Raw genomic sequence first — 12,715 nt, 5'->3', positions numbered from 1 at the left:
CTGACCACTGTGGAAATGGGAACCTGAGAGTGGTTACCATGGAAACAGACTCACTGCGTTCTTTTGCTTGTGAAATGCAGTCGGAGGCGAATGTGCAGCCCCTCCTCCCCCTCAGGTCAAGGCTGCCATTTAATTAAGCACTTTGGTGTTGATGCTCTGACAACACTACTCTAAACAGAGCCCTGGCTTCCCAGACACCGTGGGGACTGCTGAGAAATGCTCTTGAGTTGAAGGGCTGCTCCCCCACACTCCGAGTCTGCACCTGCCGCCTGTGGCTGTGCACTTTGCACCTTAGAAGGGAGGAACTGCCCTCTCTTGCCCCAGTCTCGTTTCCTGTGTGCAGTGGCCACCTGGCAGCCCCGCCCTGTGTTAGGAGCTTGAGGTTGGAGGTTCCACCCTGACTGCTAGGTGGGTTCTGTAGCTTTCACATTTAATCACCATGGTCACCTGATACGGGAGGCGTGAAATCACCCCCTTTTGGAAGGATCCCAAATGTTTATCAACTGATGGACTGATAAGCAGAATGTGGTCTCTCCATACAATGGAGTACTGTCCAGCCACAAAAAAGAGTGAAGTGGTGACCTATGCACGCGGCAGCGGGGATGAACCTTGGAGATGTGGCGCTGAGTGAAAGAAGCCAGACCCCAGAGGCCACAGAGCGTATGAGTCCATTTCAATGAAATGTCCAGCACAGGCCAATCCATAGAGACAGAAAGTGGACGAGTGGTGGCCAGGGCCTGTCCTCACTTCGCACATCCAGTTGGTCACCAGGCCCTGTTGATTCACCTGCGCAGTGTCCCTGAGATCATCCATCCTTCTATCCCTGCTGCCTTGTCACCTACTGACCCCCAGATGGCCATGGCCTGGTGGGGCAGTTCCCTGGAGAAAGGGGACTGAGCACACGCACCTAAGGTGTCCAGGCCCTTGGCTCTGGCCTCACTGTGTTGTGACTCTGGCCACATCACATGGCCCCTGAGCCTCCAGCCCTTATCTATGAAGGTGATTTGGATGTCGATGATGAAAGTGATCATGGCATCTCTACCTCATCTACCTCCCAGCATTGTTACAAAGACCAAATGAGATGAAACAGAAGCATGTTTTGTAAACTGAAAAGTGCTGTGCCAGTGTGAGTGTTTCCTTTAAGAAACACGTGTGAGATGATCAGTTTCCTTTAAGAAGTAAGTGTAGTGGAGTCCCTGAACCTGGACCCCAGTGAGGATCACGTATTCATGGTCTGCTGCGAGCTGTGTGTTCCTTAGCTCCCGGGGACAGATGGATGATCCATTAGACAGCGCGGCTTCTTATCGAAGGCGAACTTGCTGGTTGCCCTTCCGGTTTTGAGATAATCACCAGGAAGTGAACTTGTCAGCTCCAGGCCCATGTCTCCTTTAGACAGGTGGTTTGTGGCCTTGGGTCTTGGTACTAACTTACGTACTTTGTGTGGGACTCTGCAGGAAGGTACTTAGATTCTAGGAAGAAATGCAGATTGATTTTTTTTTTTTTTTAACTCAAAGTGTGATCCTTTGACCAGTAGCATCAGCATCACTGGGGAGCTTCTTAGAAGCGTAAACCCCAGGCCTGTTTAATCAGAAGCTCCATTTAGGAAGATTCCCCCAGTGATGCAAATCCATGCAATGTTTGAGAAGCAAACATATCACTCTACGATGTCACTGGGTGCCTGAGAAACCCTCACACCAGCAACTAAATGCCCTGAGAGAGCATCAGTTCATGCAAGTGGCTAACACAAGGTGAATGACTCCAAACCAGTGGCATCCCTATGTGCCAGCAACCACCAGTTAGGAATTGTAATGAGATCTTGGTGATATTGGCAATTAAAATATGAACTAGTTGTGAAGTAAGCTGAATAAGGATATGTGGTCCCCTCAAGAGGCACAGAACTTTGTTGGAAAACACAAAAGGGGTCCTGATTAAATGGGGACACCAACGGTTTAGAGCAGAGGTTCTCAACTGGGGGTGTTCTGCCCCCTTTGGGGGACATCTGCAATGTATGGAGGCATTTTTGTTTGTCATAACTGGTGGGTCCAGGTGAGGGGTGCTGCTCAGCACCCTGCAATTTACAGGACGGTCCCTACCAGAGAGAATGGTCTGGCCCCAGATGCCAATTGAGCTGATGTTGAACAATTTTGGTTTATCCTAGTGGAGTACACATGCACTCACATGTTACACGCACGCACATGCAATGCACACAACACACATGCACACGCACATTATTTATTTTATTTTATTTTATTTTATTTTATTTTATTTTATTTTATTTGAGACAGGGTCTCACTTGGCCACCCAGGCTGGAGTACGGTGGCGTGGTCTCTACTCAACTGCAGTCTCAACCTCCTGGGCTCAAGTGATCCTCCCACCTCAGCCTCCCTGGTAGCTGGGACTACAGGTGCCCGCCACTGTGCCCAGCTAATTTTTGGGGGTTTTTTTTTTTTTTTTTAGAGAGAGGGTTTCGCCATGTTGCCCAGGCTGGTCTCAAGCTCTTAGGCTAAAGAGGCTAAAGTGATCCTCCCACCTTGGCCTCCCAAAGTGCTGGGATTACAGGGGTGAGCCACCACATCCAGCCAATACACACATCACTTTAAAAATTCAAGGGTATCAGGCCGGGCGCAGTGGCTCACATCTGTAATCCCAGAACTTTGGGAGGCCGAGGTGGGTGGATCACGAGGTCAGGAGATCGAGATCATCCTGGCTAACACAGTGAAATCCTGTCTCTACTAAAAATGCAAAAAATTAGCCGGGTGTGGTGGCAGGCCCCTGTAGTTCCAGCTACTCAGGAGGCTGAGGCAGGAGAATGGCGTGAACCCCAGAGGCAGAGCTTGCAGTGAGCCGAGATTGCGCCACCGCACTCCAGCCTGGGCGGCAGAGGGAGATTCTGTCTCAAAAAAAAAAAAAAATTTAAGACTGTCAGATGATATTTTGATAACAGAGCAGTGGAGGATGGGAGAACTCAGCATAGTGGATTGTGAAACAGATTTTAAAGTCATGATAATAAAAACAGTGTGGCATTGAAATAAAACTTAATGTGGATCAATGGAATAAAATAGCCCTCAAAGCCATTTTAATAAAAAGGGAAAAAAATGACTACATAAGATAGAACAAGCATAACACAGCCAATGGAAAAGGGTTCAGAATTCATTGTTGACCTAATTGCCTAGTCATAAGTGAAATATCCCTGGAGCCATATCCCAGGCCAAATTTAGAGCCCCTTTCTTTATTTCCTCTTCATACCCACCCCCCTTGCCCCAGGGTGGTTCCTGTCTCTCTACAGTGTAGAGTCTGATTCCAAGTAGGACTGCAAAGATTGAGGCAAAAAGAGTTGATGAATTTCTGGTCTACAAAGAGGATGAATTTCTGGTCCCTATAAATAAGATCCACAGTTTGAGCCTTTTTAAATTTTCATTAAAAAATTTTTTTTGACTGGGCCCTGGCACTGCTGGCGGTGCCCGCATCTGTGCAATGGGCCCACCCAGAATTTGAGCCTTGATTGTAGGAAGGCTGTAGGCGTTGCAACCAGAGAGGCCTGGGTTTAAATCCCAGCATGACCTCTTGAATTCCCTCACAACCTTTAAAGTGTCATGTGACTTCTCTGAACCTCCATTTCCCATCTGTGAAACGGGCATGAAGCCTGCAGCGCTGTTGTCAGGATTCAGGAGAGAGTGCCGAGGGCAGGGGATGAGTGCTTCCCTCCTGCCCTCTGCACATGGCGCTCCCAGGGAACGGCACTGGGCTCCTGCTGTGCTGCTCTAGGCGCACTCACGGCTCATGGCCTCTCCTCGGGGACATGACGTGGGGGTGTTTTAATGGAGCACCATGTTCTCTTTTCGCTCTCGGCCACAGATGACGTCCGGTTGTTTGCCTTCGTGCGCTTCACCACCGGGGATGCCATGAGCAAGAGGTCCAAGTTCGCCCTCATCACATGGATCGGCGAGAACGTCAGCGGGCTGCAGCGCGCCAAAACCGGGACGGACAAGACCCTGGTGAAGGAGGTCGTACAGGTACTGAGTTCCTCCAGGGTCTGGAGGTCACAGCTCACCAAGGGTTACCATCCTGCAAGGAGAGAGAGGGCTGGGTTGGACTCCTGGGTCTGTAGCTTAGCTGTGACTTGGGACAAGCCATGCTGTGTCTCTGCACCTGTAAAGCCATTGGTGAAATGTCACCAGAATTGTTTCAGGATGCGGGCTAGGAGGAGGTGACTGTGTTTGTGGTTCCACCTATCCCGTAACAGAAGCATGGCGGCTGGGTGCCTGCCTCCGTGGGTAGCGCAGGTTGCTTGCTTCTAGAGAAGGGGACCGGTGGGGGGACCAGAATAGCGGCCACTACCCTGTGGCGTCCTGGCTGGCTGTCGGTGGTGGTCACAAGGATCCCGTGGGAGAATCCACGTGTGCCCTCTCTGAACAGTGCCTACTGTAAGTCTTTTCCATTCTGGCCATTAAAGAAAATGGACATTTTCAATGTCGGAAGCTTCCAACGTTGTTCACTTGGGATACGGGTAACGGTCATGTTGAGAAAAGAACATCTGAACTCCACAAAGGTAACCCTGGGGTAGGGTAGAGGAGGGAGAGAGGCCTTTCCCTACTAAAGGGATTTCCATTTTGCAAAAGGATTTCTCACAACCCATGAACTAGGGAATCTCTCCCTCTTACCACCCCTTTAAACTGTTGTTCAGGTGAGCAGAAATAGTGTGTTACACGTCCCTTCAGCAGCTTGTCTGTTACAGAGGGCGGGGGGTACCGCTGCCCGTCCTCCACCATGCACATTGTTTTAAAGATTCAAAGCAGTGTAATTGGTCCATGATAAAACAAACGTTTAAAAAGAATAGACTCAGCTGGGTGCGGTGGCTCACGCCTGTAAATCACAGCACTTTGGAAGGCTGAGGCGGGAGGATTTATTGGCTAAGCAATCTGAGACCAACCTGGGCAACATAGTGAGACCCCATCTCTACAAAACATAAGAAAATAAAATGAGCCAGGCATGGTGGCACATGCTCATAGTCCCAGCTTCTTGGGAGGCTGAGGCGGGAGGTTTGCTGGAACCCAGGAGGTCAAGGCTGCAGTGAGCCACGATCGCACCACTGCACTCCAGCCTGGGCAACAGAGCGAGATCCTGTCTCAAAATAAATAAATAAAAATAAAAATAATAGTCTAATGATGGAAGTGGATGATAGCTAAAGACACAGGGTTTCTTTTTGAGGTGATGAAAATGCTCTAAAATTGACTATCATGGTGGTCGCACATATCTGTGAATATACCAAAAATCACCAATTGTCAAAAACAAAAACAGGCTGGGCGCAGTGGCTCACACCTGCCATCTCAGCACTTTGGGAGGCTGAGGTGGGAGGATTGCCTGTGTCCAAGAGTTCAAGACCAGCCTGGGCAACATAGTATTAATATTACTCCATCTCTACAAAAGAATAAAAAATTAGCCAGGTATGGTGGTGCATACTGGTAGTCCCAGCTACTTGGGAGGCTGAGGTGGGAGGATCACTTGAGCCTAGGAGGTCGAGGCTGCAATGAGCCGAGATCTTGCCGATGCACTCAGCCTGAGTGTGGTGAAACTGAGACCCTGTTGTAAAAAGAAAAACAACAACAAAATAGGCTATCTGCAATGCACTATCTTGAATTGGACCTTAGAACAGAATCAAGTCAGGAGTTTAATTAATTATAATGTACCAATGTTGACTTTTTCACTGTGACAGATGTACCGTCGTAATGTAAGATGTTAACAATGGGGAAATATGTATGTGTGTGTGTTAAGGAAGATAATATGGAAACTCGGTACTACCTCTTGCAACTTTTCTGTAAATCCAAAGCTCTTCTAAATAAAAAAAAATTTTTTAAGAGACGGGTCTCACTATATTGCCAGGCTGGCCTCAAACTCCTGGGCTCAAGAGTTCCTACACCTCGGCCTCCAAAAGTGCTTGGATTATAGGCCACCATGCCCAGCCCAAAATAAAACTTTTATTTAAAAAATAACAATATGGCCAGGTGGCATGGCTCATGCCTGTAATCTCAGCACTTTGGGAGGCCAAGGCGGGTGGATCACCTAAGGTCAGGAGTTCGAGACCATCCTGGCCAACATGGCAAAACCCTGTCTCTACTAAAAATACAGAAATTAGCCGGGCGTGGTGGTGGGTACCTGTAATCCCATCTACTCAGGAGGCTAAGGCAGGAGAATCTCTTGAAACCAGGAGGCAGAAGTTGCAGTGAGCCGAGATCTAGCCACTGCACTCCAGCCTGGGGGACAGAGCGAGTCTCCAAAAATAAATAAATAAAAATAAAAAATAATGATAGGACATAATAGAGTCATGTGGTCCCCCGTCAGCTCCTGCTTTTGGACGTCCCTCCTGGCCACTCTCTGGACGGGCTCGCCTCCTGCCTTTCGGCTTTGCTGTGGTCCCAGCCTACAGGTCACACTCTTGTCTGCAGCTATTTTTTTTAAGGTTAATGTAATTTCATAAATGATATGGCTGCACCGCCTCTGTAATTCATGGTTTTCTGGTAGCAGAGTGTCCTGGTTCACAAGCGTACTGTCATGTACTAAATGTTCCCCTGTTCTTGGTCTCTTAAGTTGCTTCCAATTTTTATTTTTATAAACAATGTTCCAACCAACATTTTAATACATGCGGCTCCTTTCTTCTGTTGAATTATTCGTTTAGAATACAATCTCGGCAGGTGGGGTTCTGGAGTTAAGAGGCGAGATCATCATTTTTAAAAGGTATGGGCGTCAGATTGGCTTTGAGCAGTGCTAGCACTGTGCCTGGGACCGAGGAAATGCTGACAAAGGCCATTTGTTTCACATGCTAGTCAGCGTTCCTGGTTGACACTGCTGTCTGCACCCTGTCTGGCCCTGGAGCCCTTGTTTTGGAAAACCACTTATTCAACCCTACAGGCTGTTTTTCTCCAGGCCAGTTGGGTTTTAATGGTTAACCAGCTTCCAGGGGTCTTCCGAGGGGCAGCAAGATGGAAAATGAAAAAGAAGACCTGTTCTGTGGCCAAAGGTCTCCTGCTGAATTCTGCCCGCCGTGCTTGGCCCGCTCTTGGACGTGGCCAGGAGGAAAGGGAGCAGAGGGAGGGGGCGTTCTCCAGGATGTGTGCACAGGGCACGACATTGCAGATCTTTGCGATTCCCTTTTGTCTTCCCATTTAAAAAATTGTGGTAAAATACAGGCCAGGTGTGGTGGCTCATGCCTGTAATCCCAGCACCTTGGGAGACCAAGACGGGTGGATCGCCTGAGGTCAGGAGTTCGAGACCAGCCTGGCCAACATGCCAACACAATGAAACCCCATCTGTACTAAAAATACCAAAAAATTAGCCCGGCGTGGTGGCGTGTGGCCTGTAGTCCCAGCTACTCGGGAGGCTGAGGCAGGAGAATTGCTCGAACCCGGGAGATCACGTCAGGAGATTGAGCCGAGATCACAGCAAGACTCTAAAATAAATAAACAAATAATAATAAATTGTAAAGTACAATAACATGAAGTTTACCATGTTAGCCATTTTAAATTACAATTCGGCGGCATTAAACAGAGTCACAATGTTGTCTAGTTCCACACCGCTGTCTAGTTCCAGAACTTTCTCATCACCCCCAAAGGAAACCTCATATCCACTAAGACAGTCTGCAGAGTTTCTTTCCGCTCTGGAACTCTTTCCAGTTTGGGTAGATGCGCCGGTGACTGAGGGGGATTGGAGGAAATTAATTCCCTGGTGGGAACCTTTAGGCGGGAGTAGTGGCGATAATTTATATGTTTGCAAGCTCGAGTAAGTTGAAGCACAAAGAGGAATTGCTTGGCTCTTGGTAGTGGGAAGTACAGGGGTTTTGGCTTTAGGTGTGGCTAGATTGAGGGCTCATGCAGTATTTTCATCTCATCTCTCAGTTCTGTTTTTCTCTGCGTTGGCGTTAGGCAGCCTCTGCACAGCCAAAGAAATGGTCCATGCTCTGGTGGTCCCTCTGGGTCAGGATCCCAGAAGAGAGGCCTCTTTCCTCAGTGTCAATCAGTCTCTTCAGAGGACCCTGATTGGCCCAGCTTGGGTCACATGCACACTATTGGGCAGGGAGGCGGGGTTTCGTGATGGGCAGCTCCAACGTGATCCCGGTTATTAAAGAAAGGCATGCTGGTGAATGAAGAAGCGCAGATGTGCGCTGCAGTGGGGGAGCTGGAATACTGTCCTGAACTACAGGTGCAGGCTCATATTTTGACCATTATCATTTGCATTTTCCACCTCTCCACTTAAAAATGTCAATTATCTGAAGCTGCTACAAGACCTTATTTTTATGCTGCAGTTGCAAATATAGCCATTTAGGGTCCATTCTGCTGGTATCATGCTATCTTTCCACAGCCGCTAAAGCCATGCAGAGACTGGCATGCCCATCAGCTTCCCCTCTGCTTCATAGGGGTTCAGAGCAGACGTTCTCTAAGGAACCTTCTAGATGGGCCCATTCTGGATGCCATGTCTTGGGGACCAGGTCACTTCCCCAGCTGCCTTTTTGCCATCATTTCTATGTGAAGAAGAAGTAGATTGGCTTTTAAAGATTACTGTATTAATAAACTCTTGACTTTGATTGTAATAAAGTAATGCACATACATTCCTGTGCTTTGTGTGAAACGTGGAGGGTGTAAATTAATTGCATGGTCATTGATGTGGAGGAACTGGAATCCGGGGGGCGTTTTTTTTGGTTTTTTTTTTTTTTGGAAACAGAATCTCAGTCACCCAGTCTGGAGTGCAGTGGCACAATCTCAGCTCACTGCAGCCTCTGCCTCCCATGCTTAAGCAATTCTCATGCTTCAGCCTCTCGAGAAGCTGGGGATTACAGGTGTGTGCCACCACGCCCAGCTAATTTAGAGGAGGGATCTGCATGTCACTAACCACCTGCCTGACCATGGGCAAGTCTCTCCCCCCCTGGGCCTCAGTGTCCTCATTTGTAAAATGAAGAATTGGATGAGTTGACTTGCTGTGTCATATTCTATTTTAGGGTATTCTGGAAATTTTTCTCTTCTTTTGTTTTAATGGAGTAATTTGTTTATGAAGGCATTTTACCTTTAAATGAACCTTATTTTACTTTGCCAAGGGGGAAGGTGTAGTACAGTGGACTTTGGAGCCAGGTGGCGTGGGTTCAAATTTCAGCTCCATCACTTACTGTGTGGCCTTGGGCACATGGCTTACCCCCTCTGGACTCAGTCACCTGATGTGTAAAATAAGGGTAATATAGTAGTGCCTGCCTTGTAGGGTTGTGGTGGGGATTAAATGAGCAAATATAGGGAAAGTGCTTAGAACAATGTCTTAATTTCTGGGACCCGGAAGTAATAGCTGTTATTTCCAGTTTTCCGTTTAGACAACCCCGTGATGCACAGTTTGGGCAGGAAATGTTTCTACACTGTAGATTATTTCCTTCGGAGATGCTAGATACAGATGCTGAGCTCCAGGGCATGAATCTTGTTGTTTGCCAATATTGCCAGTTGTCTTACAAATGGCTTGGGCCAAAGTCACAGCCATCAGCCACACAGGAAGGGTCTGGCCTCACCCACACTTGCCAGCGCTAACCTCAAAAAGTTCATACTTCACCTGTGGCCAGCACACAGGTGCATCAGCATATGGGGAAACTGAGGCCCACAGCGGTGATAGGACCTGCTCTAAACCCACAGCTAATGAGTGACAGAGCTGGGGCTAGAGCCTGGGAGAATTAGGAGTGAAGTTTGACTCTGATCCTCTTTAGTCTGTATTCAGAGCCTGAGAAACTGAGAGGCGTCTGTGGCTGAGGGAAAACAAGACAAAACAAGACAAATGCCAGCAAGGCCACGGGGCAGCAGGGGCTGCCAGGCAAGCTGGGCGGGGCGATTGCGACGCCCAGACTCGAGTCCGGGGAATGCGCTGAACGCACAGCACACACGGCTGGCTGGCCACAGCTGTTGTCTGCCACACAGAAGTACCCGGCTGGTGCCCAGGACAGAACCTCGGTCCCATTGTTCTCGTGTCTCTGCAGGATTGTGGGGACAATGCAGTGACCGCTGGTAGTGACCTGCGATGTGCCAGGGCCAGGCTCTCTTGATTTAGAGCCATGCTTGGTCAATGCTGCATCTTGCTTGTCTTGCAGAATGGACTCATTCACTTGATCCTTTTATTTATTCTTTAACATAATATGAACATTCACAGAGCCAGGAATCCAGAGGGCGTGCAGCTCAACTTTCGGGGTCAGGAACAGAGGACATCAGAGGGTGCTGCCTCTAAGCAGAAGTGGAAGTGGGAAGGACGACGTGCCAGGGATGGTGTGAACTAGCCAATTGGAGTCTATTCTGATGGCTTCGCAGCCCCAGGAGTAACCAGGCTTAGTGGCTCACACCTGTAATCCCAACACTTTGGGAGACAAAGGCAGGAGGATTGCTTGAGCCCAGGAGTTGGAGACCAGCCTGGTCAACATAGTGGGACCTTGTCTCTACTAAAAATAAAAAAAAAACTAGCTGGCACGTGGTGTTGCATGCCTGTAGTCCCAGCTACTGAGGAGTCTGAGGAGGGAGGATCACTTGAGCCCAGGAGTTGGAGGCTGCAGTGAGCTGTGTTTGTGCCATTGTACTCCAGCCTGGGTGATAGAGGAAAGCCCTGTCTCAAAAATAAGTAAATAAATTAATAAAAATAAACCCTAGGGGCAGGATCGGCTTAATTTCTGAGACTAGATTTACCCACCCCTCCCCTCTGAGGGCCTCTTTTGGGTACCAATGTGGCAATAATATGAATAACAGTAGTTTTATTGTGGCCCTACTATGTGCCTGACACTCTTTGAAGGACTTTCCGTGTATTAAGTCATTTGTCCTTCACGAGGCCAGGTCTGCCACTTTCCCTGTTTTATAGATGAGGAGCTTGGGATCCGAGGAAACTGAGTAACTTGTTCAAGGTCCGGGTGCTTGGACATGGCAAAGCTATGCCTGGAACCCAGGCTGTGGGCTCAGAGCCCCGACACGGCCACTTCATCACACTGCACATTTCCCAAACCATCTGGCACCAGGGAAGAGGTTCTAAGGCCATAAGCAGGGCTGGACACTCCTTTTGTAGACTCGTGTTGCCCATGCAATTAGTTTTCAAATTTTCTGATTCTCAGTTTTCCTTGATGGTGGAACCTTTAAACTGGAAAGTGAACTTTGTTGCTCTGTGCCTGCTTTAAAAAAACGCGGCTGTGTAAAATGGAGAAAGTTATGGCATGTAGGGGAGTGAGGCTCAAGCTGATATTCTGGCTCCATCAGCTCACAGGTGTGGGACTTTGGGCAGGTATTTATCACTGGAATTTCTGTGTTTTCACTTAGGAAAAGGAGAATGTAAAATGTCACAGAGTGGTTGGAAGGATTAAAGAAAAGCAGTGGGTATGAAAGGGGCTTCTCCATTTTGATGCCCGGTGAACTGTTCATCCATCAAAACCCTGATTTCTTACCCCATTCTCCTACCAGCCTCAATCAGAATTAATTGTGCCTGCATCTGTATCTACTATGGTCTAGATAGTATTATAATTAAGGAATTATAATTAAGTAACTAACAAGGAGATAATCTCCTAGAAGGCAGAAGTCCTGGCTGCTTTGTGAATCGTACTCCTAGTGCTGGAAGGTTACTGTGTGCTTGCACATAACAAAGGCTAAGAAATGAAGAAATGAGGCCGGGCGCCATGGCTTATGCCTGTAATCCCAGTACTTTCTGAGGCTGGAGCAGGTGGATTGCTTGAGCTCAGGAGCTTGAAACCAGCCTGGGCAACATAGTGAGACTGCATCTCTATTTTAAAATAATTTTTAAAAATTAAGAAATGGGCTGGGCACAGTGGCTCATGCCTGTAATCCCAGCACTTCGGGAAGCCGAGGTAGGTGGATCACTTGAGGTGAGGAGTTCGTGACTAACCTGGCCAACACAGTAAAACCCCGTCTCTACTAAAAATACAAAAATTAGCTGGGCATGGTGGCATGTGCCTGTAATCCCAACTACCAGCTACTCGGGAGGCTGAGGCATGAGAATCGCTTGAACCTGGGAGGCAGAGGTTGCAATGAGCCGAGATTGCACCACTGCACTCCAGCCTGGGCAACAGAGCAAAACCCTGTCTCAAAAAAATAAAAAGAAATGAATCTGCTCATGTAGGCTCTTTGGGTATTACCAGGACAGAAACTTACAAATGCTCAGTAACTGTTCTCTGCCTTAAATTAAATTGTGGAAGCTAATTACACTCAGGGGACTTGGGGCTAGGTTGAAATTTTCAAATATCTGCTTCTGTTTCAATAGAAAGCAGGAGGCTGAGCACAGTGGTCCACGCCTGTAATCCCAGTACTTTGGAAGGCCAAGGAGGGCAGATCACCTGAGGTCAGGAGATCGAGACCAGCCAGGCCAACATGGTGAAACCTCGTCTCTATTAAAAATACAAAAATTAGGCTGGGCATAGTGGCACACACCTGTAATCCCAGCTACTCAGGAGGCTGAGGCAGGAGAATCGCTTGAACCCAGAAGGAAGAGGTTGGAGTGAGCCGAGATTGTGCCACCAGCACTGCAGTCTGGGAGACAGAGCGAGACTCCATCTCAACAACAGCAACAAAAATGAGAGAAAGCAGGAGTGAGAGCTGACCGGGGCAGCCGGGAGAACCTACACCCCTCCATGGGATGAGATTTATGAGGCTGCTGCTCCCATCTGCAAAGCATGAATTACCACTTGGCACTCTGTGGACCATCCATAGACTGCCTG

At 48.3% G+C, this 12,715-nt stretch overlaps 1 protein-coding gene across 1 annotated transcript in view; it reads left to right on the top strand.

Annotated features, from left to right (window-relative positions):
• Window positions 1–12,715, top strand: part of LOC105496778 (coactosin like F-actin binding protein 1) — a 52,359-nt gene that overhangs the window by 23,586 nt on the left and 16,058 nt on the right. Inside the window, exon 3 of the mRNA XM_011767375.3 lies at window positions 3,856–4,013. Coding sequence (XP_011765677.1) covers window positions 3,856–4,013 — 158 coding nt within the window. The remainder of the gene's footprint in view (window positions 1–3,855; window positions 4,014–12,715) is intronic.

The sequence above is a fragment of the Macaca nemestrina genome, chromosome 18, assembly GCF_043159975.1.
Source record: "Macaca nemestrina isolate mMacNem1 chromosome 18, mMacNem.hap1, whole genome shotgun sequence".
NCBI lineage: Eukaryota > Metazoa > Chordata > Mammalia > Primates > Cercopithecidae > Macaca > Macaca nemestrina.
Note: the sequence above shows the minus strand (reverse complement) of the source record. Positions and strands in the feature narration are given on the sequence as shown.